This window comes from Temnothorax longispinosus, chromosome 6 (assembly GCF_030848805.1).
Source record: "Temnothorax longispinosus isolate EJ_2023e chromosome 6, Tlon_JGU_v1, whole genome shotgun sequence".
NCBI classification, from domain to species: domain Eukaryota; kingdom Metazoa; phylum Arthropoda; class Insecta; order Hymenoptera; family Formicidae; genus Temnothorax; species Temnothorax longispinosus.
Genome location: NC_092363.1, coordinates 6,986,693 through 7,014,322, shown reverse-complemented (window position 1 = coordinate 7,014,322; position 27,630 = coordinate 6,986,693). Strand labels below are relative to the sequence as shown.

Sequence of the window (27,630 nt, the reverse complement as noted above, 5' to 3'; positions counted from 1 at the left end):
TGCCCGTTTTATAATCCGCGTCTTCGGCGAAGAAGCTCGGTGGATTGTAGATACTTTCCACCGTAACACTCAGGAAATTAATTTCTGCTTGCGAAGGAAATATCTCGTCGCCGTCGTATGTTACTGTCGCGTTTAACCAAGGAAGATTTTGCCACGAGACCGCATTGCCGTCAAACGAGAGATGTGGCGTTTGCACTATCAATCTTTCGGCGAGCGATTTTTCACCTGGCGGTCAAGGTCGTAAGAATTATCTTGAGTGCGGTGTGTGCCTCGGTCTCGCTTTCCCCGTTTCGACGCGATAAATAGCAATTTACCTAGCAATATCGGCATTAGATCGAGAGTGCAAAAACCAATCACGCTTGATGAAGTCGATGTCTGCTGTGGAGCGACCGCTGTTACTTTCTTCTTCGACTCCGCGGCTGATTCGGCGGAATCGGGCATACGTTGATCTTGAGCATCGCACGTTACCTTGACTGACGAAGCAACGAGCATACGATTTACCGCAATCGGAACAATTAATTATTCTTACTGATAAGATCATGAAATATTTCTTGGTATGGATCCAAATACATCGCGACGTGGAAGAGCTTGAGTTCCTTACTTAAAATCGGCGTTGATACGATTGGATCCGTGCTATTACGGTCGTTAACTATAAATGAAAATTCGACCGCGAAATTGACGTCATAAATTTGCGGCGGTTCCTTGAAACCCGGATCGATAATGAGAGGAATACTTTCTCCGAGCACTACGTCATTATGTATCACGACGAACGATACGCCAGTTTCTTCTTTCACCGTCTGTCTCATAAAAGCGAATTTTCTCATGATTACGATGTAGCATTGAATTGTAGCATGCGAATGGAAAACTTACAATATTTTCAATGGATTCTATCATTATTTTGATGCTCCTTTTAATTGGCTCATCTTGAACCAAAGGCTCTTCCATTTTGATATATATAAAGATATATAATATCGAAAATATATATATCTCTCTCTGCTAGTTTACTAACTTTTATTTAAACGATGGAAAATATTCAAGTTTCGATATTTTTTGCGAGTTTAATAAAATAACCTTCATGTACTTTAATAGTAATAGAGTCGATAGTCGCGATTTTATTTTCAATTGTTTGTCGATGCTTCGACTTTGAAGGACTAAAGGTGCGTTCGGGAAGACGCTATTAGTGCTATTTGCTTATTTTATCCTTGTTTTACACCTGATGAGCGATAAAGATAGAATGATTTGAAAATTTCGTTGCGAATAAAAAGATCGATGTGGTATAACAATAGTAATTTTATTTATCAATAGTATGTGTACGTGCTTTCAATAATAAGCAATTATCTTCGTATAACGATATATATATATGCATATAAATTATTATTTATATAAATACGAGTTAATCTCTGATATACAATACTAAAGGACAGTTTAGAAATCAGAGTCGAATAATCGGACAGAGACTCTTTCTATATAATTTTTCTCATAAAACAAATTCTAAACTTCCAGCACCTGATAGTTTTCTATAAAATTTATAGACGCTCTCTGATATTTTTTCTTATATTTCCAAAATATATCAAAGAGTAACAATCCAATTTACAACAAAAAGAAAATAATATGATACTAACGAATCTAAACTTTCGACATGAAAGCATTAGCGATTTCGAAATAGACTCATTGCCGTCAGCAATGAACTCTTTTCCTCAAGGAAATCCATGTATATATTTTCTCTTCCTGCAACTCGTTAATGTATAGAGTTGGTGAAGACAACGTTCTTTACTCTTTTCGAGACACGTGGCAATTTACGTCACGTCGACGATTCACTTCGCGAACACTACAATGTAATTGAGCTACGATTGCGATTGCGTAATTTACGATCACCGACGTGAAGGCACTAGTTTTCCAAATACGCTTACGCCGAAGCGCATCCTTTATACAATCGTATAAAAAATTATTATACATGCGTATATATGTATTAAAGTTACAAGTATCAAAACTTCGTCGCGCGCAATAAATCCGGCGATGAAAAACAAGATCGAAGTCGTGATACGACGATGGGGACGCTTTTCCTCAGGGTTTTTCTCATACTTTTCTCGATTCTCGATCACCGAAATCACATCTCTCGCTCCATTTAATTTTGAAGAGGGAAATATACAGTGCGGGGGGAGAGAGAGAGAGAGAAGCTATTTATACGACTCCTTGTCGATATCTTTCTCGGCTTATACGTTGTAGAAAATTCATGTCTATGCCGTAAACTGGCTTCTAACTGATTGTAAAAACATCCTGCGTGATAAACAGTCTTTTGGGATAGTCCAAGCAGCGGTAAGACAACGGTTAGATTACATTACGCAGATTTGATCGACAGAGTAATCGACTACAGGGTCTTCATGGTTTTGTCGATGTGTCTTAATGTCGTTTCGGGCACCGCATCCGTCAACGCTTTTCGAAAACCCTCGCAACGGGTCAGCCGTCGAAACATCTTTTTCGCGTGGTTTCTGAAAATTCAAACTCGCCATTACGATCATTATAATCGATTTCACGCGCGGACGTGAGAATATACAATATATTACAAGGAGCTTAAAGTTCGCTTACCTCGCGTCTAGATTTCCATCCATCAACAACTTTGCGCCCGCGTTCAGCAACTTGTCCTTTACGTCGCGCGATAGGATCATAATATGTTCAGGCCCGATGCGATCGGTGATGTCCGACAACAGTCGTGCGGTCGCCGCGCGAACGATAGCATTTTGATGACTGAATAATCGCAATCGAGAGATTAGTTTTGTCGCGCAAAAAAAAACGTTCTTCAATCGCAACTCGGAACCGCGGACTTACCTCGCTCCCCGAAGTACGACGATACAGATGGTTTTATGGAGCGGAAGATGTTGCATCATCTGATCCAGGGCTGCGTTGCTGTCCGCTCGAAGAAATCGATTCGTATCAGCCGTTCTGTGAAGCAACGGTCCAGCTATGTCGTCCAAATCCTATGAGGAGAAGAATACATGAGGCGCGTTCAGTAAAATATAAAAATACTTGAATCCCTTTATGCGGAATAACGTTAAGCTTGGCTTGATTGATATCTATACCTGATCGATACCCCGGATTTGAGAACTGAAGACATCGCCGGCGGCGAGACACGCGGCCCGTGCCACTTGCGAGCGAAGATTCTTTATGTGTCGTCCCAGAAGCCTTCCCAGCGTTCCGGCCGCGCAGACGTCCAAGCCCTCCGGATGCTGCTTCGAGATCTGAGACAGGGCTTTCAGACCCTTCATCGTTACTTCCCTGGAAATGTAGGAAATAATAAATGTCGAATGGAAAGTTCATTGTTCTTTTTGACAGACGATGTGAACGATAGAGATGATGATTTGTGCAATATATGGCGCGATCTCGCGACGATATCGGAGATAGTGATTTTACAAAGTCAATTCACGCACCAGTCTTTATTCTCAAGCTGCGTAAAGCACTGCTGTACCATCCGCTTGACTTTTTCCGAGGGCTTCTCCACAGCTCTTTTATTGGAAGGCATTCGACATCTACTAGTACTGCGCACCGGTACTTTCGAGGGCATCCTTCTACGCGACTCGACATCTTCTGCAGGCTCAGACTGCGAGAGAGATTCCGCAAACGTTACTTGTTTATTGTAATAAAAAGTTCTACAATATGGAAATTTCTCCTTGCCATAAATCATACCTCGATCTTCAATATCCCTGGTTCCGTATTCGTTTCGCTCGCGCTGTCTTTACTTTGTCTGTCCTCCAAATTATCGTTCACGCTGGATTCTTCTTCCGTGGACTAGAACCATAATTATATCTCAGTCAGAGTGCCCTTTAATAGGCAGACTGATCATAAAAGCATGTATGTCTTACCTCCTGAGCGTTAATCTTATTACGCGGATTAGCATTTTCGACGCTTCTCGCGTACTCGACGGTTTCGTGAGAATGGGGCCTCGACGCGATGATAATCGCCGGTGAATCACCGGTCATGCTGATGTCTATGGGAGGGTGGCCAACGGTGTCCAACGATTGAATGGAAGCATCCTCGTCAGGTACTGTGGAAGCGATTATTCTCTCCTCGCTGAAATCCTCGATCTGGGATCCGAAAGATTGAACGTTAAGTAAAAGAAATTGATTATTTTACTATCGAGTAAATTTATCATTTCGAAACAATTGTGCTAATCTGATTTAACACGATCTAAAAAACGCGACGGTCGCACGTTCCACTTACAATTAATAATTATCAATGGCACGCGACAGAAACGCAGCTTCGTGTGTTCATACGTTTTCTCTGTGATTTATTATTTACTGACCAAATTGCGCGAACCGCAGCGAGAACTCCGCTTGGTCGGCGAGTTGGAGATTGGCGAGTGGTGAGCGCTGTGATTAGGCGACAGATACAGCGATTCCGATTTCTTGGGGCTCACCGCGGCCTTTGATTGTAGCGATTCCCTGAATGCCTTCGTGTCCTCGTAGGGTAGAATCCGCTCGTTTGGCAACGCGGACACGATGGACGACCTCCTTCGCGCGCTTGACCTGTCGTTTTCCGGCTGCTGCTCGGGCACGCCGGAGCTGCTCTCCGTGCTTCTGTTGCAGTTCTCGTCCACGTCGATTAGCTCGTTGTGATTCGAATGCCTTGAAATCGATCGGATTCGACTTGTTGTTTTCATGTCATCCTCGCTGCTCCATTCTTTCGACGCCTCGTCCACGGTCGGTGCCTTTGCCGTTTCGATCCGGTATTCCACTTTGTTGGTATCCAGCGGCGTCTAAAATTATTCGAGAAAGTTTATTCGTCGGATTACATATGTGTCGGATTATTTCAAATCACATTTGAAGAAAGAACCGAAGAAGAATATCTGATACAAATATTATTTGAGATCGCATTTGACTCAATAAAATCTCCTCGTATTTAACACATTTCAATGGCGATGGCATTTTTTTGCGCACATAAGGTTTCATATTGTATATAAAATTAAAAAAGGGAGTGCAGCTTTTTAAAAGAATGTCTGTTAAATAGACATGTAGCTGAACAACTTCTCATCTAATAATTTCTCAGCAGGCTCTATTTTGTCTCTAATTTAACATTTAATTACCGTGATATTTAATGTTGGAAAATAAAATGTTGCGTCAAATGACAGACTCCGTTTAAGCTTTCGCTGAAGAAGTAACGACTCCAAATATGCGAAAAAGTCTATTATTGATTTATTCTTCGTCGGTGGTGGGCCTTGTATATGTAAAGATTGCGATTTGCAAGATGGATTTGTCAGCAGTTCGAGGAGGGAAGAAAGTACTTAGCAAAAGAGCGACGATTTCTTACGAAAAAGGAATCGACGTCGTCGCGAGTGCCGCTCTGGTGATTCGTCGTCTGTTGCGTGATAATGTCGAACGCCGGATCGCCGGCGTCCCGGCTCCGCGGGGTCGACGATCCGCTGTTGTCATTGCCAATGTAATCTCGCAGCGTCGCGTCCTGGCCTTCCCCTCGTCCCGGCCGATCGTGCCTGGAAACGTCGGACGACGAGCTGCTCGCGCTCTTCGGACGGCTTTCGTGCGCGTCGAAATTGTTGCCGATTGAGAAGGAACGCATGAACTCTAGGGATTCAGAAAGTTCAGAGGCATTACAGTACATGTGTTCGCCGAAGACGATCAAACATGATCGTCGTCCAACTCTCGCCTAGCGTTTAAAAGAAAATCATTATTCTTAGCATATGAGGATATTCGTGGCTCTCTCGCAGTTCGCCTGCAAGCCTGCGAATATCGCGAGCGTGGGTGGACGCTAATTTAAATATTTTGCAATTTGAAAAATGGGATGGGCTATCGATCTGACTTTTCGCTGCAGCACGACATTCGATCGTACCTTAGACTTGACCAGCGGAATATTGATTACCGCGGCCGGCGCGTCAGCTAGGCCCTAAGCTCTATATGCATGCACAACGACGAGGTGAAGAACCTCTCGTTCCATTTCGCTGTGTCTCCAACCGCGCGCTTTGGCCGCGGGACACCGAAAGTCTGTATTTTATTTTATTTACCGTTCGATACCTCTATCTCTTTTTCGAGGAACGCTGAGATCACGAATTCTTTCGGCACAGATGTGCGATCCGGTGTATCATATTTAATCAAGTACCGTGGAAGATACACAACAGTCTTCGAAAAGTGTTAATCTTTTGACAATAATATTTTTTAATTTAATCGAAAGTAAACGCAGGTGACGTAACTCGATTAAACATCGAAAGTAAAATTAAATTGAAAATATCGGAACGTCTTGCGCGGTCGTGGCGAACGCTTTTGGGAAGGACGGGACTGCGTACCTTGGTACCGCGACTCCTCCTTGTTCGAGCCCTGCACGTGGTAGCCCTTCGCCTCGGGCGAAAAGTGACGTCTGTTCCGCGCGTTGTATTCCTCCTCGTTCACCGTCGTCGCCTTATCACTGCAAGAGATGCAAAAATAGAAATCGGCTCGGAAGTAATTTCGCATGCGGCCGCATTAATGTTTCAGTAACAACGGGGTTGGCGCGCAAAACGATATTTTCACGTGAGCTTTAGTTGCTTATATCCGCATGTTTATAAGCTGAAACACACGTCGGTATTCCGAAGTATCGCGAATATCATGCACGTAAATAAAACAGCGCGAGCGTGTCACGTAAGGCCCGCTATCCTTCGAACTTAATTGGCCGATTTTCCAATCGAGCTCGCAAGCTCGATGAGCTTTTCTCAAGTTAAGGCATCACCTTTTGTCTCGTGGGTTTCGATATCGAGCATTATTTTACATTTTCCGCGACTCACACGCGACTCTTTCCTTCTCTTCGATCGATATTGTATCTATTTTTCTCATGAAGAATGGAGTATTACGTCCATCGACAGCGCTTTCGCGGCTTTCAATATTAATCCACTGTTATACGTCTATTATTAAATCACGCTATTATATCTTTCATCCCCCCTTCCCCTTCGAATTCGATCCGCGCGCGAGATGGTATCAACGTACACCGTGTCGCTGTTTCGGTTCAACCTCAAGGCGATGACCGGCGTCGTCGCCGTGGTGATGATGGTCGAGACGGACGCGTTGTCGTCCCCGTCGTCGTCGCGGCCGACGCCGACCGACTTCCTGCACCGGAAGACGCACGGGCAGCAAAACAGGACGGCATTAGAGAACGTGTGCTCGGTGGACCTGCTCGCCGGTCGTACCTCGCCGACGACGGCACCGTTCTCCTCCTTCATCTCGATCGGCCGCGCGCAGGACTTGAAGATCATCCCGCGACGCCCCGTCGACGGTTCCGGTCGAGAGTTCTCGGTCGCGGCCGCGAAACGCGCTTGGTCTCACCCGACAGACTGACCCCCGGGGTAGGCGAGCGCGACGTCATGGTTTCGAGCGACTTGTTGCTGTCCTATCCCATAATCGTTATCGTTATACCCATTCGCGAATTACGAGAACATCCGTCTTTTTATATAAATAAATAGAAAGTTTTGTCGTCCAACTGGACTCTGTTCCAAATTGCATCTATCAGTGTTTTTAACTCGATTCTTTAATTTCTGAGCCTTTTTCTCTTTTATTTAATTTTATTTCTAATATTTTATATTGTACAGGAGAGGAGGGAATTAATATTGTATAGCATGACGGGATGATATACGAGTGGAGAAGGTTAAATGTTGCCCCGTCTCGACCTTTCGCAATAAGAACGATAAAACTAAATAAGTGCGCGAGCTCCGAAGAATCAATCGATACTAATGACAATTTCAAGCATCGGCGAACACGCGCCCTTCTACCACCGAATCGTCCCGTGCGTCGCGACGTGTGTGCGAGATCGATGCGTCGGAATGTCCCGAACTGCGAAACGCGCGCAGAAACGCGAGAGATCGAGCTGCAGATTAGTTATCGATCAGGTGTCCAAGAGGTTCGTGTTTCGAAAAACATTACGCCCCCGTCCTGCCTGCGAATCCACTCGTTCTCATCCATCCAACGTATTATTTCACTCGCTCCTGCGTTAATCATTCCCATCTCCGGATATCTCAAAACTATAACTTTAATTTAATAAGTATGAGATTATACGACCGTGTAAGATATACAATCAAACAAAGGGAAAAACGCCGTAATCGGTCAGGACTAGATCTTGCTTGTCCGAATAATATATTAATATTAATAATATTAATAATATTAATTATAATATTAATTCTTGAGTGACTTTTTACGTACAATTCTTTTGCCCTGGCAGGGTAAAAAGTCACTCAAGAATTAATATATTATTCGGACAAGCAAGATCCAGTCCTGACCGCGATTACGGCGTTTTTCCCTTTGTTTAATTTAATTTAATTTAATTTTTCTTTTACTACTCGGTGCAACCTTACGACACGCTTCGATACAGCTCGAGAGACGCGTTAAGTCGCCACACATTCTCGCGAATCAATTGAATTCGCAATTATCTACGCGCGACTGTCGCGTGCGGCATGTCGAACTAGCGACAGTTCGATCGAGATTGCAATGCTCATCGCGCTGCCATCCGCAGGTGGCGACTTTTCAAGGGCCGCAAGGGCGAGCCTTGCGTAACGCGAGCAGCCGTGCGAAATCCACGTGTCGTCCACGAACACGCACAACACACGCTCGGTGCACTCGCTGTCATCCAGTTTAAATGACGGAGGTCGATGACACTCGCGTGTAACGTTGAACGGGCTCAATTGGCACGTCCCCGTATTTTCTCGCGATGAATCTCGTGCGAGGAGCGAGAAGGCACGACGAGCGCGAACGAGGACCATGTTCGACGACAAGGACGCATACTTAATTGCGAGGGACACGCGCTCATAACAGACGACGACGCGACGTACGCACGACTGTAGCGCGGAGACGGTGAGCGTCCCGACGCTGACCGCTGCCACCGCCACCCCCACGTCGTCCCCGCCCCGTGTCCGTTCGCCCCCCCTTCGACCTCCCGACCTGCTTCTTTTTAACCGCAAAGAAGAGGGCGAAGGAATACGGACGAAAAATCCGTGATGCGAATCCAATTTCTTTTTTGGAAAAAAAAAAGAAATACAGTGGAACGAGGGATGAAAGATGTACGAATGGAAAATGAGTACGGAGTAAATAAGGAATTTGAGATATAAGTATAGCAGTTGTAACGCGAACGTGTAATATTAAATATTCCATATTTGGATAGATAAAATATGATAAACTTTGCGAATTTTCTTGTCCATCGAGGACATTTTCTTACGTTTCTACGAAGACTCAGATATCACGCTTTCGAAGCCCCCTCACGAGACTTATAAACCAGGCTGACCATAACTCACCCTTCTCCCCTTACGTGGTCACGAAAGAAGGGTTGCCGGAGTCATGCGATCCGAGTAAAACGCGGTTAAAGGAGGTTGAAGCAGATGCCAACCGCATTTGTCGCTTTCCTCCACAGGTCTTGGAGTCTACTCCAAGTTCTTTATAATATCAAGGAGATTTTAAGATCACGATTATAAGATTACAAGATATCAAGGTATTATTAAAATTGTACTTTGAAGTTCCATCTCATTGATATGCGTAGGACGAAACTGTTACTCATTCGTAAATTAATTCTCGGTGGAAATTGATTCTAATTGCACGCGAAATTCCCGATTGTCTCATCAGTTTAGTCATGCAATTTCTCTCGCGAAAAATCGATGCGGCATTTCGAAGAAATCAACAGTGAATCAGAGCTTCAAGAAATGCTTTTTTTGCTCTCGGAGAGAAATTTTTTTATTTCTCGTAACGCGAATGCAAATTCGGACGGTATGGAATTATTAGGAAAGCCGATTTTTCGCGACTTACGAAGCGTCTTCTTCGATGTTCGCTGTTATAACGGATACTCGGGGGATATTGAATAGCAATCAGTGGCTGCGTGCCGGCTTAGACGTAAAATATTCAGCAAGGAGGAATGGACGATAGCGCGGCAAGGCGTTTCGACAATATATACAATGGTCCCGCATGTTGTAACACGCTATGCACGCAGCACCCGCGTCGTTAACGCCCGTTGCACTCCCGGGCGCTGCGAGAATTTCGAGTTGTATAATTTCTGCACGGAAGACGACCGAGGTATTTTTCTATCGTGCGGCACGCGCGCCTTTCTTCGTCTTCCTCCGTGTTTTCCTTTTTAATTTTATCGATTAGCTGATTCGACCGGTCAGAATTAGCCCGCCCGCGATACGGTGGCACGCTTCGCGAGCCTTCACGAGCACGCGTTAAATGTTAAGCCGCAATATTCTCGCGATCCCGATGGGATAATGGGGGACGGAAAAGTCGCGCGGTTATATAAATTTAGAGCTGATCGGAGTTATATCGGCTGTAAAAATCGCCGGCATGCAAGAGGCATTTCACCGACCTGAAATCCGTCGCTCTATCGGCGATTTGGATCTTGCTACACGAGCTAAGTTGTATGAAGAATAATGTGTGTCACGCGGGGAGATCGCGATTATGCGAAATACGAGGTCGCGCACCTTTGCGCGGCCGGGGTGTGCTATTAAGACCGCCATTACAACTTAAACTATTATCTCAAGCGTGTGGTATCTTTAAAACTGACAGTCTCCAATAATTTTGCTCCTTTAGCCGCGCGAATCGTCGCAGGTCACATTTTAGAAACCTGTTTATTTATTTTTGGAATCTAAAGCTCAAGCTCTGGTGGGCGACGTTTACGCATATCATTTCGCATGATCGATATACGTCGCGCGTCGGCATCTCGCTCGCAAGTTATATTTTAAGACCGAATCGATCCTGTCTGGGATTGCTGGAGCGTTTAAGAAAAAATCAAATAAATAAAGAGAGAAGAAAGAGGAAAAATTCGGCCAGCGATTGCGTACCGACGCGATTTTATTTCGAACATTCAACCTCTCGTGGAACGAAGACTCACATGTCGTACATCGACGCGGCGTGAAATCTGTTGGAAGCCAGTTTGACGAACTGCCGCGATCGGTGGAGCTGCGACGGGGATAACGACCGCAGCCTCCGACGATGAGGATTGGTGAAGTTTTCCGAAAAGGCACGGTCGTTCTCCTGCGAACCCGACGATATTAGATCCATCTCGGTTCTCGGCTGCGCCGCTGTCGCATCTTTCGCCCTACGATCCTTGAGCTGCGACGGTTTAAAAATATCAATATTTATAGAAACAGTCAGACCCCCGAGAGCGCCGAATTTGAAACTTTTAAATTCGGAATTAAAAGGCTTGAATCTTAGAATTAAGGATTCACGTCTAAAAACTCCGACGGTTTATTTTGGCAATCGTAAAATTAAAAAAAACGGAGCGATAAGATTTACTTACCCGGTATGTTGCGTTCCTATCGTTATCTGCAGATACTTGCGGATTCAGATTCTGAGAGTCTTGATACATGCGAGTCGGTGGGGCGGTTCGTAACGGCCGATACGCATTTCTATCCGCGAGTTTTCTTTGGCGCTCCTGAATTGAGTTGTATCTATAAAAGCAAAGATCAGTTGTATGAAAAGTTGTTTTCTCGGCCAAAATATTGCTTCTGAAAGACTCACGTCTCGACAAGTGTTTGTTGCTGCATATTTCTGGACGACGAACGCCGACGTCCTCCCGCGCAATTCGAATTCTCGTTCTCGTCCGTAAATTTATCGGTGTCCACGAATCTGCCGTAACTGTGCGAATTATCTTCCAAAAAGATTGCCTCTCTGCTCCCCGCGATATCCTGCAGAACCGTAAACATAATTGCTTTGTATAATATTTTTACTTACGCAGGATCGATTATTACATTCAATATTTATAGGTTTAATAATTTAATATTGCAGTTGATATTGTGGTAGTTGATATATTACCAGTTTAGTTAATTTAATACTTGAAGAAAAATTGTGATATGTAAAAAGAAAAAGAAATAATTGCCGTTTAAAATTTTTATCAAAATTGTAAAGTCTTTAAAAAAATTTTTCGTCGATGGAGAACGAGGGAATAATTTAGAATATTTAGCTTACACTGTATTCCCTGTTCGTTGTTCCTAAGGCTTTCATGTAAGAGGGTGGCCGGTAAGCGCTAGAATGCGAATCAAATGTCTGATTCAAAATCTGACTCTCTTCTTGTTGAAAACGTTTTCGCCGTTGATATATAGCCGCGTATGACCTGTGCACACACAAAATTAACGCAACATATTAATTTAATTCTTAAAAAATAAATGGCCGTTTTCTTATTATGAGGATACCAAAGATGCTCACCCGACATTCTCCTGTCGCAAATTTATCCGATTTCTATTGCTGTCTAACACGTCCGTTTGTTTCCGCGAATTGGAATTGACATGTTCCAAGTTGAGGGATCTTTCACGATTTTGCGATGTTATTTTGGGACGCTCGCGCGTTGACAATACCGGGATCCTGGATTCTCCTCTAACAGTGCTTTCCTGTAAAGACACACATATTTTATGATATAATTTTGGCGTAAATTAAGCATGAGCGACTAAAAATAATTTAATATTCCATATCGTTATGAGTCTTGCCTTTTCTTTAGCAACTTCATTAACGTCCCTGCGATTTCGCGCTTTTTGCTCAAAATTGTCAGAAATTTCTCTATGACTCTTAACATCCGTCCCAGCAAAATCGTACTGATTTGGTGAAGCGTAAAATGATCGCAGTTGCTCCTCGAATCTTAAATTGGCATTTGAAGGCACTCCTGGAAAATTTGAATCAACTTTTCAAATCTCTGTTAGATTTAATTAGACCCGCAATTAGTTAGGATAAGATTCGGGAGAGATTGCATTACCCGCATTTACGTTTCGTCCATTCAGTCCCTTTATCTCATTTTCATTGCCGTTCTGTAACAAAAAGAAAAATACTCGCTTAAATACGACATTGAGCCTGCATAAATCGCGCGATACTCTAACCTGCGATGTCTCTGACAAACACGTGGCCTCTAAGCGCGACATAATCGTTAAGAAATTTTATTTCGAGGCACGAACGCTCATGTGTAAAAAAAATCAAAAATGAGAAATTGAAATAACCTATTATCCTGAGAATATTTTGCGTTTCATGTCGCGACACACGTCTTCGAGCTTGATTTAAGAAACAAATGAATTCTACGTGCTGTTGACATATCGTATAAAATATTAAATTTTTAAAAGTCCTTAGCAACATTTTCTTTTACGACATATCGACGACCTTATAAAACTTAACGGTCTTAAATATTCGTTCGACGATATTAACCAAGACGCAAATGCAAATTGTGAAAATATGATGTTATTGAATCACGCAGGGACTTGGTGCCTTCCGTGCTTAAAGCCCCTTACTCATAATTCACACTTGAGAAATACTTACGAACGTTCGCGGCGATATGCAAAATAAAGCTTGAGAGAAAAGATGTATTATTCTGTCGCTACTTCCTATACTTCGTTGTGTATTTGATATTTCGGCATTTGCAATGCAAAGCCGATATCTCGATGAGTAACAACAATGACATTGAAAAAGTAACGCACGATATAACGCGCCGTATTTAATGAGAAATCAATAATACTTCTCACGTGTAAAATAATATTGCTAAAATACTAATACCTCTGAAAATTGTTTAATAATTACGCCAATCTAGATAACCGAACGTGAAACGCGTAAAAGCATCGCAAAATCACCGCGATATAAAATGAGGAATTTATTATTAATTAATCTTTCTTTACATTATCAATGAGAACTGATCTTCTTTATATATACACGCTCGTATATAGACGAGATGAGATAATAGAAAATATGCGATCCAACTTACGTTAATCTGCGAGGCCAGCATCTGCCAGGCCGTTGATTGCTCAGTCTTGGATTGCAATCCGACACCCAGCGCGACAAGATTTGGTCTCTCTATCCATGGACTTTCGCGATTATTCAAGATTTCGTTTCTAAAATAGCATTTCAGGCAATTTTAGGCAAATATACATACATATACGAGTTTCCTCTAACAGTTGCGTGACAGTTCTCTGAACTATTACCTGGATGCTCTTCCCTGTGCCGATCTGGACGTGGCAATAATCTGGCCTCTGGTACGACCGGTACCAGGCGAGACTGAACCGCTTCCCGCCACGATCCAATCGACGTCGGGACCTACGAGAAATTGACGTCTCGTAAAAATCGAACATACATTTTGAATAAATATATATACACGCAAGAAAACATGTAGAAATTTTTCCTCTTTGCCATTTTTTAAGTAAAAATTCTTAGCCGTGGAAAAGGTTCTACACGTTTTCTTGCATTACGTTCAAAATGAATATGTAAATGTATGCCGCGCTTTTAGAGAAAGAGAGAAAAGACGTAATATGTGTAGTTAACGAGAATAGGCTTTATGATACATATGCAGATAATCATGTAATATATCAAACTTCGCGTTTTACATCAAAATGTCACGCGATATTGTGGTTGCTTTCAAATGTCTATTAAAAATCCGAGTAGGTACTGCGTGATTTTCTCCACACAGGTAGAAGAATTAACTTAAAATATTGACTACGCTCCCCGAGGTGTCGTTATGTTATATAACATCTTCTAATCATTAAATCTATTCATATTATAACATTTCAAACTCTATTACAGTGGATAATGATAGAGTGAAGTTTTCATTGTAATAACGCGACTTTCGTACAATACAGTCTTCGCCGGACTACCGGCGTGAGACTCGTGTATTTTGTCGTGAGATTTTATCTGCGCGGGTGCACTATGCTTCGCTCGCTTATTCTCGGTTGTTATTACCAGTAGCGATCTGAACAGTCGGTGAAATGTGCAAACCGTACACCACGAGGCCATCGGCCGACACCAGGGGTAGTGACTTCCTGGCCAGTCGCGCTCTGATGGCGGCTACCATCGCCTCGACGTCGGGGCTTCCCTCGCCCGCCCGTCTTCCCGCCTCGAGAACTTCCTGCGAACGTGTAATCGAACGTTATTTCGCCCTTAAAGCCCGAGAGTCGAGACGCTCGAAATTAAGACAGAGGTTTACCTCAGGGTCGTAGATCTGTCCTAAAACAGCCAGGGTGTCGAGCGCGGCCTGTCGTACTCTACGCCGACGATCCGCGACCATCGTCGCCACTCGGCTGGCCACGGTTTCCAGCTTGAACTCGGTGCTCGGGAATGTCACCAGCGAGAAGATCAGCAGCTGCAGCGCATTCTCTCTCGTCTGCGCGAGAAAAGTGATCTTAACATCCGTTTGTTTCGCGCGATGTAATTCTTCACGATAGAATGATCTCGTGACGAAAATGACCGAGAATTAACCGAGCTTTAATTACCTTAGCGTTTCGAGCGCTCAGACAATGTGGCTGCAACAATTGTTCCAGGAGCAAGCTGGGCTTGAGCCGTAGCATCGCGATCCGAGCGAGCTGCGCCGCGGCTGGACCACCCTGTCTAGCCAGGCCCCAGGCCAGCTGCGGCAATTTCTTTCTCAGCGCGTTTTCCGAGACCCCGGCGACCACCACCTGCAATGTAAAGTAGGTATAGGTTCTAAAAACACGCGCGCGCGGAAGCGTACAGTTCTGAGAAAGTTGAACAACATAAGCTTTATACACGCGTCATGAACCTTTGGTATTATAAAAAAAGTTACGGAACGAGTTACAGAATTGTGTTCCAGCTTTCCGTCGCGCTAAAAGTATATCGTCTATGTCTACGCAACTCTCACGTGGTGGATATACGTGTCATAGGTGTCCTTGCTGCTCGCGTTTAAAACTTGTAACTCGAGTAATTTTAAACGCATCTAGGCCTGAGAACGCGGATATCGATATCGTAAGCTCCGAAGGAATCTCGCGGCATCGAAACGTTGGTTTCAGCGAACGTACTTTAAAGGCCTCGTGTAACGATTTCAAGAAGACTGAGAGAAGTGCCGAAGGCTCCCGAAATTCAAGCTCGCTTTGAAAGAGGCTTTTTTAGACATCGAGGTCATATTAAGGGATGTCGAAGTTTACGATCTGACGGAACACCATCTCATTTTATCGCGCGGGATATATATTACGTAATAACAAGGCTCGCGCGGCGACTGGCGATGAATTAGCCGAGATCTCGGTGCATTTAAGGGCGATCTTGAGGTGCGAGAAGTTACGAGCTCACCTTCGCTACGGCCAAGCCGGCGGCGGCCACCCGGCAGCTCCTTTCGCCGCCGAGCACCGCATGCAAGAGCGATCCTAATCGCGACTCTATCGCGATCAGCGCCGAGGACGTCCGCAGAGCCGACGCGACCCTCTCCAAGCCTCGGACACGCGCTCGCCAATCGTCCTGAAAAGATGTCAGACATAAGGATTGAGATCCCTACGACGCGTCATACACCGTAACTGTCAAATTATCTCTCCCTCGCGACATTTTATTAGTTATACTTTGACCGACGTTGTCAAGTGTCTGATCTGAGCGAGAAAAAGAAATGGTATTATTTTATTTTAATTGCGTGAGAAGAAAGAAATTTTTATTTATGCAAGTATATACGACTACTTTGATTTTTATTAGAGAAAGTTTCGAGAGAATGTCAGTTTGCGCACTGAAATGTTTGAGGAATAAAAGTTTATTTTGTCGTAAAGGAGGATCGATTTCACCGAATTGTTTCATTCTTCTATCCGTGCAATCGTCTCGCGTGCACATGCAAATCTCCCAACAATTACACGTGATAAGAATAAGCCGCATTTATCTGGCTGTTCTCGGGATTAAATGGTCAAATACTCGAGTATCTAATCGCTAAGAGCGATTTAATCGCGTTTTAATCTACACTTTAATCGCACATGTGAGTCATCTCACGTGTGTGTATATATTTGTAAGTATTCAACGCGCAATTTTCTTCTGCTTCGTTTCCTTAATAAGAATAAATCAGGGCAAGAGAATTTCCTATGCGGGAGGTCCGATTACGAAGTGAGCAGTGTCGCTAGAAATTCACGAGTCGGCATTATTGATCGTCGCAGCGGAATTGAACGCAATGCATCCGCATTCTCACCGCGTGCATTTCTATATCGAGCTCTATAACCGTGTAATCGATACGGAACTTCTCATTAATATTTTTTTTTCTTTCACATATTTCTCACGGCCGTGCGTGATTACTTCCTCGATTCTTTTAACGTTCTCGTTCGCGCCTTTTCGAAGACGCGTTTTCGTGCCGACGACGGGGAGTTGAGACCAGGGAACAAAGCGCGACGAATCTAAGAGAGAATAATGAAGCATTATTTACCCGATATATCTACCTACTTGCACCGCGATGAATCAGAAGAGAACAGTCTGAAAATTGCACTTACAGCCGCACGTCGGTGCAACGCGACGGGTACAATTGCCGGGCGATTTGCATATACACGCGGAAATGACGCCTTCCTGGACCTGAACGACGCGGCACGCAACACGTGCCTAATTATTTTCTTGCGGCTTACCGCATATGCGTTTTCCCCTCCCTTACGCGCTATCGTCCGCGATATAACGATCCGCGAGGTAGATCTCTCCCGTCGTTTTTCACCCGCGGAATATGCATATACGGGCGCCGATATCAGCCGCCTTGGCGAGTCGTATCTTGGCGCGGCATGGCACACATGGCGTAAAAAGAAGAGTAGAAGCGACGTTATTTATCGCGTTTTTTTTTTCATAAATCAATTAGAAAGTAGAAGCCACGTTCTCGAAGAATTTTCGCATCTCTCGTAAATGTTGGACGTTGAAATCAGATGCGAATGAGTGCGAACGAACGCGAACAAACAACTCGCTTCAATTAATCGCGAGTACTCAACAGCGCTCAACAGCGCTTGAAACAAGTGTTTGTTCGCGCTTGGTTCGTGTCTTGGTTTGGCTCGACGTTATTCCGAAATTATCGCGCTTTCGCGATTTAATTGTGAAGAATAGCGACCACAGAAAGGAGTGACAATAAAGCACTTATATTTTCGTTTGGAAAATCCTGCTTCTGTAACAATTTTGTTCGCAAATTTAATTTTCAAGATATTTCAGTAAAAAGAAGTGGATTCTCACTGTTACATTCTTAGTATCAAATTATAGATACTCAATTTGAGTAATTTTTAACCTTTCCTATAGGTCGCCACTGCTCCTGCTCCATATGTCGTTAATTTAACTAAACTAATAGACTTAAAATAATAAACGCACATGGTGGTCAAAAATAACAAAATGTTATTTAACTCAACCCAGGTAGCAGTCTAAAGACATCTTAATGACGTCTTATTGACGTTAGAGACGTCATTAAGACATCATTAAAACGTCATTTGACTCTGCTACCTGGGCAAGGTATTGGTTTAAATTTCACCCTTTAATATTTAATAGTTCGAGTGAGATAGAACCCGTAGGTGACATCGCGGATCAATTATGCAGCGTAATATCACGTTGCAAAAAGTCAGAGCCGGGAAATAATATGCGCATGTATATATATTGTATGTATATATATACACATTTCCTTTTTCGCGGGATTGCGGCAAACGACGTCTCACGGAAATCGATCGTGTGGCATCGGTATTTATTTTCACAGGCCTCTTTTCACAGACGCGCGTCGACGAGGTCGCACGTGCATTCATAAAAAGGTCTAGTGCAGCGACCTTGATGTTACTCGCTGAATGAACATACAGCGGCACTTGTGACCGTGCCGATCGTTGCTGGAACTTCAATCATATATTAGCACCGCGAGTACGATGTTTCCTCACAGATTTAGCAGCATATTATATCATTATAGCTGATCAGCTCTTCGAAATCGATTTTATCGTCCGTATATTGACTTGAGGTCTCTATCGGTGCGACGACGCACCGTTTGAACAGCTGAGCTAACGGAATTAGTATGCTAGAGCGAACGGGGATTCTTCGGCCGTGACGTTCCCCACTCGAGCTTCAGGAGTGGATTTATTCACCGGACCGATTTATACCGGACCATTTTTCTTCCTCGTTAAAATCAATTAAAATGAAATAAGAAGCTTTGTAGAGGAAAGATTGAAACAGAGCTACATAACTTTGGCACGCTTTTAACATCCACAACCAATGTTGGATATTACGAGACATTTGAGGAAATGATACACTTTATTGTGCGAAGCAATAATGGATTCAATGTGGGCCGGCAGACTCGTCCAAGTTATAAGAAAAACGATGAAATAATAGTACTTTGCTCCAATCGTTTGGCACCAATTGCTTGGGGCTGGCAGTACTTTAGATCCATCACTGTCGGGAAACGGTGCACGAAACCGGTAGGTCGGTGCCTCGGCAGAAGGCCGAGAGAATGTTCGTCCCGTGGGTTTTAGAAAAATCTGTTGACGGTCCTGACAAGTCGCGAGCGAAGGATACACCGGGCGATACATTCGCGAGTCTGCGAGCCGCGTGTTCGCCGCGGCCGACGATCATGTCGCGGCAACGGAAACGCGCACTCTTTCGGATACTTCAAATCGCCGCCTGCCTCGGAGTCGTTTCCTTGACGCTGAAGCTGTCTCTCGCCGTTATCGGCGACGAGAGCAGACCACTTCCCACCGATGACGATCTGAGAAAGCTGATGGTGAGTCACACGGTTGCCCGTCGAATTTCAAGTTCAAATTTCAAGAAGATCGAGTATAATTCTGATGGACCGTTTATCTCAGATTGAGGCCGAGGTGGACAACACGTGGCGATCATTGAACGTCGATAGAGTGTGTAAAAAATATAACTTGGGATTTTATCGAAAGCTCGCCGACAACTCGCCGTTCAAACACCCTCCCGCGCCGCAGTACACCGTCTTTTACATGGACAGGTTCGTAAAAAAAAAAGAAACAAAGAAAGAAAGAAGAAAAATGCTTCGACCGTTAACGGTCACTGAGAAGTCAAGGTATCCACAAGATGACGATTTCTGCGCAGAGTACACAACATATCGTACTGTCCGGTGTACAAAGCCGGCACCACGACCTGGCTCTACAATCTCTGCCTGTTGATGAACGTGCCCGAGGAGACGTTAAACAGCGGCAAGGAGCAGCTGTCGACCATCGCCAGGAGGGCGATACCGGAACTCGAGTATCCCGAGGCCGATCGCGTTCTAAACGCGAGCAGAAAGCTGCTGGTCGTGCGGCATCCGTTCGAGAGGCTGCTGAGCGCCTATCGCGACAAACTGGAGAACTCCGTCGCCGGACGGGAACATGGGACGCTTCACTTCTATCGCAAGCACGGGGCCAAGATCGTGCGAAAGTATCGCAGTAAGTTCACGGGAAGAAGAGAAGGCAAACGCGCGCCGATTAAAAGTCCCTTTAACCGTTGGAAAACGGATTTATTTTCGCGATTAAGTCTTAAATCTCGGGAGCGTGTCGAATATATTTCAATTTTATGAGATAAGAGGAAAACGGCGACGGACTCGGTGAAGTCACTCGGTGAACTTTCAGAGAAAAATTTCACGCAACCACGAACGGATCAGGTGATCCGACGTGAGGGTGTACCGCCGCCGGCCGGAGTGGAACCGACCTTCCGCGAGTTCGTCGATTACATGATCGAGACTGACCTAGGCAGTTACGGCGACGATCACTGGATGCCGTATTATCTCTTCTGTACGCCGTGCCTCGTCAAGTACGACATTATCGCGAAGGTATCCAAAAGCGCTATCTATGCAAATATCTATGCGGAAACGTACGTTAGATCTGTGCATTGAAATTTCCAACAAAAATTCATATCGATGATTATTTTAGAATTTTCCTGGGACGTTAATTAATTTTGCAGGTGGAATCGCTGTGGCGAGATCAGGTATACGCGATCAATAAATTAGGATTGCAGGATAGGATCAAGCCCAGGTGGAGGCATAGTAACAGTTACGCTAACGCCTCCAAGATATACTTCAGCCAGTTGAACCGAGCGATGGTGCAGAGATTATACGAGAAGCTGAAGCTGGATTTCGAGCTGTTCGATTATTCGCCCGATGCTTACTACGAATATGCTACGTCCATCGATTAATTATCAATCAAGTGTAACGAGCTCTGCGTCGGCAGCATGTCAAAAGGAGGATTTTGTAATAATACATTCATCGTCTCGAACGTTGACGTCAACCATCGATGATTGGCGCGGACATCTCGTTCGTGAGATTTAAAAAGAAAAAAGAGAAAAATATGTTAAGCCTGTACGCGCGCACACACGTAATCCTGATAATTGATGGAGCTTAAATCACGTTACGTCACGCGACGAACTTTTGTCGACGACGAAAATCGATCGACCTACTTCTCACCATGCCTAATGTATCGGGCTTGTCCTAAAGTCAAGGGTCCTCGAGTGGACGCGTTAATCGTCAAGGATCGCGACAACCCGAAGCAGGGCATTACCCTGCTGACACGCGGCAGGAACGGTGCCGGATGAATCACGCGCGAATTTCTTCAAAGAAATACCGAAACGCGTCACAATTTTTTCCCCGTGACACGTTGAAGGCTATGGATCCAGTTGAAATTAGCTGGATCGATTTTTATAACTTCAAAGATTAACCCTTCTTTGCAATTCGAATTATCTAAACAGCTACACATATATAATCCGACATTAGATATTAATACCATCTTTAATCAGCTTATCTGACGTAATACTATTCGGGAAATTTTAGGAATGATAAAAAAAATATAATAATTTATGATTATAAGTTTCTAGACTTGTATGCGCAAAGTGTTGCATTTATCAAGAAATGCATTTACGCTAAGTTTTTATCATAAAAAAAAGTAATGATTATATGTTGTATGTGATAAACGCACATGAAATACTCGGTGTATTTATTAACCCCGGAAATATTCGACCTCCTCTCACCTTGTTGTGCAGGTCGTCCAACACCTCCTGGCCGACCAACCCCAATTCCTCCCAGCTAGGTTCCTGCGGTTTACCCTCGCCCTCGCTGCTGCTACAAGTGACACTTCCGTTCCCTTCCGACGCGTTTCCCTCCTTTCTGTCATGCTGATTGCGCCACTCCTTTCGCCCCTCGCTGTCGCTGTCCCTAACAAAGTCCTTGCCGTCGCTGTATTTCACGACGGTCACCGCACGATCGTCCGTAATCGTGTCGAAGGTACGCACGTCCCGTTCGTCGTCGTCGTCGTCGTCCTCGTCGATGATGAAGTCGATTAGACGATCTATTTTCGCATTGCACTCGTTAACCGGCGACCCGAACGGGAAACTGTTGGACCTGCGAGAGAAGCTGTTGCTCGACGACTTTTGCTCGTTCAATCCCTTCTCCAACGCCTCGTCGTCCTTATTTTCTCGGGGCGTCTTCTTCCGTTCTGGACTGGATGACTTCATTGCTGTGTAATTCCTCTCTCCCGAGGTAACTTCAGGAACATTGCTTCTATCCGAGCCAATCGTGTCCGCGTGATCGTCTTTCGCAAGGATCGCTTGTTCCCCCTTTGAAAGCACGTTCCTCGAGGCTTCTGTCACTGCAACCTGAGCTGACTTAGACACGTCGTTTTCGTCCTGGCTCTTCGATAGTTTATGTTCACTACTTGCTGACGGCGGAGCAGCCTGAACTAACGTGATTTCTTCTCTCTTCGATATTTCGTTAACTTCTTGCGAGCTACTAGTTACGCGAGGAACTTCATTTTCTGAAATCGCTTCACCGCTCCTTCGAGCTTTCTTCGCGTTCCTGGTCTCTTCCGTTGTCGAATTGACGACGATGAGAGGGCTGCTCGTCCTCGTCAGGATGCTCTTCTTGGGGCTCAGCTGCGCGTTGTGCGTGTACTCTCTCTTGGGACTGCTGGACGCCGACCTGGAAGCTCTCCTCGATCCCCGCTTCTCCGCGTGAGGACTGCAGGGTTGCGACGACGGCCGTCTCCTCGTTTCCGGCATCTTGGTGGCCGGCGACACCGGAAGCGGGATCCTCGTCTTGGGCGTTATCTCGATCGACTCCGTCTCGTCGCTGTCGGGTGTCCGCAGCTTGACGATCTCGCCGCCGAAGTGGACGCGTCTGGGGGTTTTGCGCTTGTCGGCGGACGACGGATCCTCGACGATGCCGTGCTTCGCACTTTCCCGCCCCTCGTTATCCTCGCTGTCATCGTCGTCCTTCTCCTCCAGAATCGTCATCGTGATGGCCGTCTCCTCGTTGAACTTGATCTCGGTTTCCAGAACGACTCTCGAAGGTGGTATCGCGCCTCCGGCATTCGGCGTCTCGTCCTCTTCCTCGGCGATACCGGAAGTATCGCTGTCGCTGTCCCAGGATTTGTCAAAGTCGCGCTCTTTCGTGTTAGCCTTCATGATATCCTGCGTGCGGTTCCTCTCTTGCTTCTTCTTGTTCGGCTTGATGTTATAGATTTTGTTGAGTACATCGATGTTCTTCTTAAATTTTTCGTCGTAATCCGCCAGGTAGCTATCGAATTCTTCTTCGCCGACCGCGTCACGGATCTTCATGAGAGACTTCAGAACGGCCTCCTGATGCGGTACCTGGACCAAGCGCGAGGCGAAAGCGACGGTGGCGTCTTTGAGGACCTGCGTCGTCGGGGGAGGACTGTTGGAGGACGGAAAGAGCAGCAGAGGTGCGCTCAGGATCACGCCCGTCGTCACGTTTGTCTGAAATGGATTATGAGCGTCCGGACGATTCAAGCCGTCGTAAAGGATCTGGAATAAATGGAAGCGTTTTTTGATAAAGTTAATCGATTCACATTATCTATCCGAAAATTTTTATAAACTTGCATAGCATTTCGATTTGAATTTAGAAGCGCATCGCGCTTCACAAATTTATTTATAGAAAAGAATCGTCATCGTAATATTATGAAAAAAATGTCTTGGCAAATTTCTTAATTAAGAAAATGAAATGTTTGGATCAAGACGGATGATAAATATAGATTTAATAAAAAGCTACAGCTGAAAAGAAATTTTTTAAATGCATCAAGGACGTTTACGTTTTTGATCATGTTTTCTCTGTTAGGGCTGTGAACCAGGTAGACCCGCAGCGTGTCCAGAGCGCCCTTACGAACCGCCGGCGCCGGATGTCCCAAATTATTGATCAGCTCCGGCACCACCGGTTGCATGACCTTGTCAACGACATCGGCGTTCAGCGTCGGCAGAACGTCCATCAGCACCCGCAGGGCGTGCTGGCGCACCTCCCACTCCGGATCCCGAAGCCTCTCGGAGATCTCGACGAAGGTGGCCTGCGTGTCGACCTCGGACGGGAATCTCCGCGTCCGCACCTGGCCAGAGACGATCAGCTTGTCAAAGTTGTTCGCTTCCAAAGAGGAAAGCTAACGTAAAGACGCAAGTGGTATAAAATACTCCCGAATATGTGGCGTACCACGTGTTCCCAAAGAGGCGTCAGCTGTATCGTTTGTCCGGACGGCGGGGCGGACGTCATCCTACGTCGCGGTTGACGATGACGGCCACCTCGTCGCGCGGACGAGCCGTTGGCCTCCGGTAAGGTCGGCCTGGGGTCGTAGCTCGACGGCGGCCGAGCAACGGGAAGCGGCGCGGCGTCTTCCTGGGGCTGCGGCGGCCCCGCATCTGTCGATCCTGTCATAGATGACGACAAGCAGCCGGACATATCCCCCTACGTCTCGTCCCTCGGGAACCACCGATTCTCCGTCATCATCTCCCGCGAATCCGGCTCCTCACCGTTCATCGATGGTCCCAGTGGCATATATATATATGTATGTATGCGCGATCGCCACGCTAAAGTAAAACTGCATGAAATTGCAAGAAATTGATGTACTCTCGTCCTTTACCTTTGAACTTTAGGATTAATATTCGCGTCCCTCCTCCGTATATCTTCCTACACAAATTTACGCGGAAAAAAACGTCTCTGGCAGGAAGGTCTTCTTAAAATTATTAGAGGCAGAAAAAGGGGTTGATAGCAACGTAATGGTAATGATAGTAATACCGAAGGAAACGATAAATCGATTCTTATTACGAAGTTAACTAACTAGGATTGTAAAGACCGGATATGCTGACATAAGGGTATGCCAATTTAACGATCGACACGTAATGCCGAGGCTTAAAAATTGCAGCGAATGCGCAGTCCCAGACGCGGAGTCGCCGGAGCTTCCACTGCTGATTTAAAACGCAAAACGTAAAATCGCGAAATGTAAAATCTGTTTAATTAAGTTCCGCTAAAGCGCTCTTCCTCCGTCGTGTTTACAAGTATATTGGATTGTGACGTCGAGAGAAGCCGCACCGATGCGGAAACATGCAACTCGCATCTAAATTGCGTCTCGCTTTAATAATACATTCGATATTGCTCGAATAAAACAAAAAAACGTTCTTTTAAACGTCTGTCAAGTCACCCCGCAGTACCTGACTGCCCTTATGACTTCCTCCGGAATCGACGGTGAATGACTGACGTTTATTTTGCTTCCGGGGTGTTATCATGGGCGATTGACGTCGCAAAGACAGCTGTCGCTGTCAAAGAGGCAACGCGAGCTTGTCTCGTATTCTCTGCGGACGAGTGGTATATCACTTTCCGAGACGAATTGCATATTTCACGAACGCGATTGTCTCGTAAATAAAGAAAATCAGTCAAAATACATCGAATCGTTTTCCGCCTCTTTATTTTTCTTACTTATACTTCCGCGAATGTATTATATATCCTGAAAACACACGCATTTCGCACGGGAGTAAAACCTCGTCTGATCCTCGTCGTTGACGTCGATCGCCAAGAGACGATGATAGTGTTTAAACATTATTAACGTTAAAATACGCGCTGCGTCGACATCACGCGGACCGGTATTTTTAAGAAAAGCGGTAAAAGCCTCGCGAGAGGGAAGTCGCCAAGTTTATCATTAAATCTCTCACGACATGAACCCCATGTAAAAAAGTAGCACACACGAAACGCGATTGCATAATACGAAGAGAAACGTGCTCTTTATATTTCTTCGAAACATGCTTGATAATAATTAAAATATTCGTGCTTAAAAAAAAAAAACTAACTTTTCGGACAATTGAAGATAACGAGTTGTGCTTGAGATTAATCATAAGATTATTATGTCCTACTTAGTCTGTTCCTATTGTCGCTATTTCTAATAATTTACGGAATTGAAATTAAAGGATACAGAAAGGAGTTGAACTTTGGAAACGTCCTCAGATTTCTAAGATTTATAATTGAGCTCACAGAAATTAATTTTTTTAACTTTTATTTCTTTACAAAAGATAATTCTCAGAAAATGTTCATTAACGTGAAAACAGACCATTTCTTGAATTATACTCACAAAATTACTTTATAAATCGGACACATTTTTAAAATATTTCATGTATAATAGTCTTCTAATGTAATAAGAAAAAGAGAGAAGAGAAAGCAGATTATAAAAATAAATTTTTATAACTTGCAAGTTATAAGAAACAAAAAGGATATATGTCTAAAATATCTAAATATTTATATTTCAAAAACTTCTGAAATATTAAACATGTATTTTCACAACTTCATTGAGATTTTTAAGACACTTGATCAATCGATGTCTCTCAATCAAAAGTATCGCAACCGCGAAAATGTAATTTTTTGGAAGAATTATTTGTACCTCTAAAGCTTCGTGAAGAATTGCAAAGGCCGAAATCTCAACAAAAGTTTACAACCATAATGATCGAAAGAAGATGAGTACAAGAAAAAAATCCTACTGATAAAATAACGAAAGGCAAACACCTGAGAGTGCAATTGCGTTACTTATCGTCGGTGCACTTTGGCAAGTTATTGTAACTAATAGCGAGTTATCGTAATTAAGAGCTTACTTTATGTGAAGCGGCGATGGAACGCGCGGGCACACTCGACCGCGGCCGGCATGTGACTATCGCCACCGCGTTCTCCATCGGGGAAGGAACTGCTTCGCAGTTAATATCGACCACCCCCGGCCGTCCTCCCACCTTGGCGAGAATCGTCTTATACTTTACAGCGAGCCGTAGCGTTGCAAGTGCCTTGACAGAGGTACCGGGAGAAATAAATCATCGTCAAAGTATCCTCGCGCGAAAAGATAGGGACGAGCTGTGAAGAATGTTTTTTTTTTCTTCACGTTCCAGCGAATCGTTTTTCATTCCACGGTGCGTAAAATAATATCAATCGGATGGAAAATAAATGTAGAAGCGATCTCGAATTGCGACAATAGTTTATCATGACGTTTTTGGCGTTATTTTGGAAATTAGGTTTGAAGGTAATTACGTTGCAACGTGCATCGTTACCTTCAAACATAATTTCCAGCACATGTTTAGCTGCCAAAGCTCTGACGAGCTATATCCGTTTGTCCAATATTTGCAATGCGTCGATCTTGCTTTACCGAGTCTGATCAATCGCTTCATTATTCAATCCAAGTCAAGTTTCTTCTCTTTCGAATGAGGGGGAACGCCCTTCCTCTTAGGATAATTTCTCTTCCCATCGATCCGAATGTCATCCCAGCATTATCCGTTGTAAGGAACGATTAACGGAAGAAAATATTTATCTCGATTGTGGCTGTGTACACGCGGAGGATGAAGGATTCATGCATGCGCTCGTAGTGATAGAAGCTAACGAATGTATGCCAATGAATGCGCGGGACGCGGCACGCGATATTCATGAAATTGAACACGGACAATTTCGAAATTCCATCACGGGGAAATCCCAGCAGTTATACGCTTCCGGACGCGATTAAAGAAGAGATTTCGAGCGAACGAAGTTTCAGCGACGAATGCAGAAACGGTGCGGAGCGCGACGGTTGCCGGTTGATCGATTTCGCCTTTAATGCCTGGCATTTGTATCGCGAGTCTTATCGAGCTCATTTGCTATTAGCGGTACACCCGCATATACAACGCCGCGATTCAATCCTGCAGATTTTACCGTTTTTCTCGGAAAACAAGCCGTCTTACGGTGACGAGGAAATGCATACCTTCCTTA

At 44.6% G+C, this 27,630-nt stretch overlaps 2 protein-coding genes and 1 long non-coding RNA gene across 3 annotated transcripts in view; 2 read left to right on the top strand and 1 right to left on the bottom strand.

Annotated features, from left to right (window-relative positions):
• LOC139815372 (uncharacterized) overlaps positions 1–23,294 on the top strand; it is a 44,840-nt gene extending 21,546 nt beyond the window's left edge. The window contains exon 3 of the long non-coding RNA XR_011732723.1: positions 23,154–23,294. This is a non-coding gene — a long non-coding RNA (uncharacterized lncRNA). The remainder of the gene's footprint in view (positions 1–23,153) is intronic.
• On the bottom strand, positions 1,273–26,614 carry LOC139815350 (uncharacterized). Its single transcript, XM_071782227.1, has 27 exons — positions 26,499–26,614; positions 24,079–24,463; positions 23,690–23,977; positions 21,615–23,405; positions 15,987–16,151; positions 15,176–15,361; positions 14,890–15,066; positions 14,646–14,811; positions 13,895–14,006; positions 13,678–13,804; positions 12,688–12,739; positions 12,425–12,597; positions 12,147–12,328; positions 11,910–12,054; positions 11,463–11,629; positions 11,242–11,392; positions 10,834–11,054; positions 6,290–6,408; positions 5,302–5,573; positions 4,298–4,750; positions 3,858–4,079; positions 3,682–3,783; positions 3,426–3,595; positions 3,078–3,273; positions 2,827–2,975; positions 2,587–2,745; positions 1,273–2,489 (listed from the first exon to the last, which is right to left on the bottom strand). The coding sequence occupies exons 2-27, from the start codon at positions 24,322–24,324 to the stop codon at positions 2,369–2,371; spliced, it is 6,312 nt and encodes a 2,103-aa protein (XP_071638328.1). The 5' UTR covers positions 24,325–24,463; positions 26,499–26,614; the 3' UTR covers positions 1,273–2,368.
• On the top strand, positions 16,169–21,568 carry LOC139815363 (carbohydrate sulfotransferase 11). The gene is made up of 5 exons (XM_071782262.1): positions 16,169–19,374; positions 19,457–19,605; positions 19,710–20,041; positions 20,225–20,424; positions 20,556–21,568. Exons 1-5 carry the CDS (start codon positions 19,105–19,107, stop codon positions 20,784–20,786), a joined length of 1,182 nt encoding a protein of 393 aa, XP_071638363.1. The 5' UTR covers positions 16,169–19,104; the 3' UTR covers positions 20,787–21,568.
• Positions 26,615–27,630: the final 1,016 nt, after the last annotated feature.

What these genes read in the sequence shown, in the direction of transcription:
- LOC139815363 (XM_071782262.1), top strand. Translation starts at nt 19,105, where the DNA reads ATGTTCGTCCCGTGGGTTTTAGAAAAATCTGTTGACGGTCCTGACAAG. An exon ending in GATCGTGCGAAAGTATCGCA is followed by an intron (nt 20,042 to 20,224) that starts GTAAGTTCACGG and finishes GTGAACTTTCAG; the next exon opens with AGAAAAATTTCACGCAACCA. An exon ending in AGTACGACATTATCGCGAAG is followed by an intron (nt 20,425 to 20,555) that starts GTATCCAAAAGC and finishes TTAATTTTGCAG; the next exon opens with GTGGAATCGCTGTGGCGAGA.
- LOC139815350 (XM_071782227.1), bottom strand. Translation starts at nt 24,324, where the DNA reads ATGTCCGGCTGCTTGTCGTCATCTATGACAGGATCGACAGATGCGGGG. An exon ending in GAGAAAACATGATCAAAAAC is followed by an intron (nt 23,406 to 23,689) that starts GTAAACGTCCTT and finishes CATTTATTCCAG; the next exon opens with ATCCTTTACGACGGCTTGAA. An exon ending in TTGCGACAGGAGAATGTCGG is followed by an intron (nt 12,055 to 12,146) that starts GTGAGCATCTTT and finishes GTGTGTGCACAG; the next exon opens with GTCATACGCGGCTATATATC.